Raw genomic sequence first — 4,041 nt, forward strand, 5'->3', positions numbered from 1 at the left:
TAAGTAAATCAAAAGTTATTTAGTATATTAGTACTATCGTTATAAAAAAAAAAAAAAAAAAAAAAAAAAAAAAGTAGGCTTAACTTTCAACCAACAGCAAAAAAAACACGACCAAAGAACTTGTATAGTGGGATTAGTAGTTAGACATGGTTCAAAGGGTAAAAAAACAATAAAATTAAGTATATACAGATATATATATACTGTTATGAGTCTTAAGTTGTGCTTTTGGTGGGCATGGTGTCAGCCTAAGGCTACTGAAATGTGTTTTTGAGTGTGTGTTGTCAGTCTGAAACTTCAGGGTAAACTTTTCATGTGTCTTTTATTAGTTAAAAGTCAGCATGATTGGTAGTACTGTTGCAACAGCCATGTTGTTTCTATCTGGCTCAACTGAGATTTTAATGATTACATATATATATGTTTGTGACATCTAGAAATATTCACAGAAGACAGAAGTCGTTCATGAACTCCATATTTGCTTTCTTGTAGCAAAAAATATATAATGAATACTTAAGATTGGATATTCATACTTGCTCAAACTATAGAAAAACATTCATATTTTTAGATCAACAAAAGCTTTGAAGTATTTAATGACACAGTATTAATTTCTTATCAGGATCTTCCCAAACACAGTGGTTTCCTTGAATCTGTGCTTTCCCAGTTACCAGCATGGAGAAAATCTTCTGGTAGCTTTCCAGTGTTGTCCTGGGAACAGTTTGTTGACAAGGTTCACCTCAAGATAAACCCACTTTCTGGAGAGGAACACTTTAGAGAATTAATTACACAACTTCAGATTACAGGAGAGGCGAGTTATTGTGTTCATGGTATCACTAAATGTTGTTGTTTTTTTCCCCCCTCTTACTGTGTGTGTGTGTGGCAGGAAAGTAAAGGGTAAAATCATATTGTGGAAATATGTAAAAGTTTGTTACTTATGTCCTTTTTTTTTGAAAGGTCAACATTTACATAGATATTGCATTATTTTAATATAATTAGTTGGTACATTTGTTACTAACTGAATAAGTTGTAACAGGTGAAATTCAATAAAAGAATGATTGCTATTTCACGTTCATTGGGAAGTAGGTAAAAGTATCATCTCTAAATGTTTTGTAGGAAATAAATGTATTAGTGCCATTAACACTTCAATGATACTTATAATTGAGCTTAAATGCCTTACTGCAGGGTTTGTATAAAGGTTTGAAAATTCTTGAATTTAAAGATTTCATTTTAAGTACTTGATAATGCTTAAGATTTGAGATTTTTCTGGGAAAAAAAAATACTTGAAATCTAGTGGGGATAAAAACTGCATGCTTGTAAAGGGATAAAAACTGCTATTACCATTCTCGTTCTTTCATCTTTCTGTGACCAAAGAATTTGCGTGTAGAGTTTATGTTCCAAAAATTGCTGATAGTTCCAATTATGAAAATTCCATTTTTCTTTGAAACCTGTGCAAGTGTGTTTCCAGGAATTGACTCGGGAAAAATGTAGTTACTGACTGGCAGAGTTAACAATACATTTCATTTCCCTTATAAGTTAATTTGTCCATTATTACTTAAAGACTCAATGGTGCTTGAATGTAGGCAGGGGTTGCAGTAAGGGGAGAGCTAGTTAAGGCTGAATCTTCCCTGAAATGTGCTTTAACCTCCCTCTGTAGCCTCCACACCCATTGAACATGCTTAACCCATTAACTGCAGATGACGGATATTTCTGTCATTGAAGTTCCATGGCTCAGCTGCGAATGATGGAAATATCTGTCAGTCGCACATATATAACTATCGCTCTATGCGAATGATGAAAATTACCATTTTATTGTGATTGATGGCAACTCAGTTTTATCTGTGAGTCAGAAAATGGCAACTGACCTGCTCCTGCTGCAGTCAGTGGGTTAATGTTAAGGCTGGTTCACTTCCTAAATATTACAATATGTGTGCCCACAAGACGTAGAATGCAACCCCCTAAATTAATTTTATCATGCCCACTTTTGACCCCTCAATGTGAAGAGGCTGATGTCGTACCTGAATGTAACCGAAAGTAACTCTTGAATATACATGAATTTTTGTCAGAAAAAAAAGCATCTGTGGAAACCATGAATGTCTGAAAAGGCCACCTATAAATGTTTTTGTAGAGAATTAACAAATTGTGCAACTAACAAAAATAATACTGATATTCAACTTAAAAGCTTTGCTCAATTATTTGAAGTATTGAATGTTTACTCGTTCTTCACGTAAATCTTCTATTTCGGTTGTACTTCTTAAGACCTGTTTATTGCACCTCCTTTTTTAATAAAAACCTGAGAATATATTACTGGTTAATGCACTTGTCATCAAACATTAGTATTAGGCCTAATATACAATCTTTTAACATTCCATATCTAGTCCCAAGTATAATCATGGTTTACTATTGTAATTAAGGCATTCACACCATAACAATTGTCCAGTGGCAAGATGAGCTTTGGATGGCAATTGATGTGATGAACGTAGTGTGGTTGGAATACTTTTATTATACACTCTTCTAATTCTTGAAAATCCCTAAGGGACTAGATATGGAATGCAGTGTTAAAAAATATATAATAGGCCTAATACTAATGTCAAATGACAAGTAAGTTAATTATAATCATGCTTCACCAGCTTGAAAAAGCCATTCACACTATAACAATTGTTATTATGTTATTAATTGTTGCTCTATACAAAAGTATATTGTATTTATGTATTAATTTTGCAGGTACTTTACCTGAAGTCAGAGAATCAGAATTTTGTTGTGCTAAATCCAAGATGGTTATGTGTGGATGTTCTAGGACAGTTACTGTCACACACCCACCTACAACATGCCCCTGCATCGGGGTGCTTTACTCTAGATGACATTCAGCTACTGTTTCCTGACAGTGACCCATTAGGCCTACTACAGGTAAAATATTGCAAATAAGACTACTTGATTTGAGACTACTAGGACAGATGCAGTCCATAGTAGTCTCCAGTAGAGATAAGTAATAGGCTGATGTGGAGAATCTTTCAGCTGTTGAAATATTAAAGAAACCAACTTATTGAATGTGTTTGGCTTTTTTTCACCTAATTGTATTTTGTGAACACATCTGTATACATATGTATACACACATTTCTAAAAAATAAAAATGGATGCCCTGCAGAAAGTTAACTAAAAGGAAGCAGTAATACTAATTTTACTCGTAGTTACTAAATATATGGTGAAAACATCATAATATAAATAAAAGTACAATTACCTTCTCTTCTTTTGTTTGTGAAGTAAAAGTTTGCTTTTGGTGCATTGTTTCTATTTTTTGTAATATGTCTTAGAATTTTAAGTATAATTTTGACTATGATAACTTGTGCACTAAAATGGAACTTTTAGAGTACCATATTTATTTGGAATATAAGATGCACCGGTGTATAAGACGCACCCTTATTTTGAAGACAAAGTTTTGGAGGAAAAAAACTACAGTCGCATTTGAAAGATTTTTATTGAACAAAAATTCAATTTGATACTTTAAAAGTTAGTATATATTGTTCTAAACACAAAAGAGCTCAAAACATCAAAATAAGAAAATATTATAAATCAAAAAAAGGTTTACTGTTATTTAGTTTGGTTCAAAACCTACAAAATCTTCATTGCTTTCACTGTAATTTATTTTTTTATTATGTAGGGAGCATTATAAATAGTTATGTTTTTAAAAGAAAAAAACTATTGTTATAAATAACACATTCAATTGAACTAAACTATGCATGCCTATTTGAATATATTTACACATGGCTTGTGTATATCGTATATATACATATATATTATTCATACCTTCGGTTTATAGGACGCAAGCAGATTTTGACATCAAATGTTGCGGTAAAAAAGTGCGTGTTATACACCGAAAAATACGGTAATAACATTCATCAAAAGTGATTTTCTAACCATTTTCCTACTTGTGCTCATTAGTATCTGGATATTGTACTATGACAGGAAGCTAAATTCTCTGACGAGGAACCCACTTAGAGACTAATAATGGCTGGAGACGGCTTGAATGGGTAATGAAGAAAAACTTTAATT

General features: G+C 32.4%; 1 protein-coding gene across 1 annotated transcript in view; it reads left to right on the forward strand.

Annotated features, from left to right (window-relative positions):
- Positions 1-4,041, forward strand: part of LOC106458394 (death-associated protein kinase 1-like) — a 69,408-nt gene that overhangs the window by 57,140 nt on the left and 8,227 nt on the right. Inside the window, 2 exon segments of the mRNA XM_022384583.1 lie at positions 614-802; positions 2,716-2,898. Coding sequence (XP_022240291.1) covers positions 614-802; positions 2,716-2,898 — 372 coding nt within the window.

This window comes from Limulus polyphemus, unplaced genomic scaffold (assembly GCF_000517525.1).
Source record: "Limulus polyphemus unplaced genomic scaffold, Limulus_polyphemus-2.1.2 Scaffold456, whole genome shotgun sequence".
Lineage (NCBI taxonomy): Eukaryota > Metazoa > Arthropoda > Merostomata > Xiphosura > Limulidae > Limulus > Limulus polyphemus.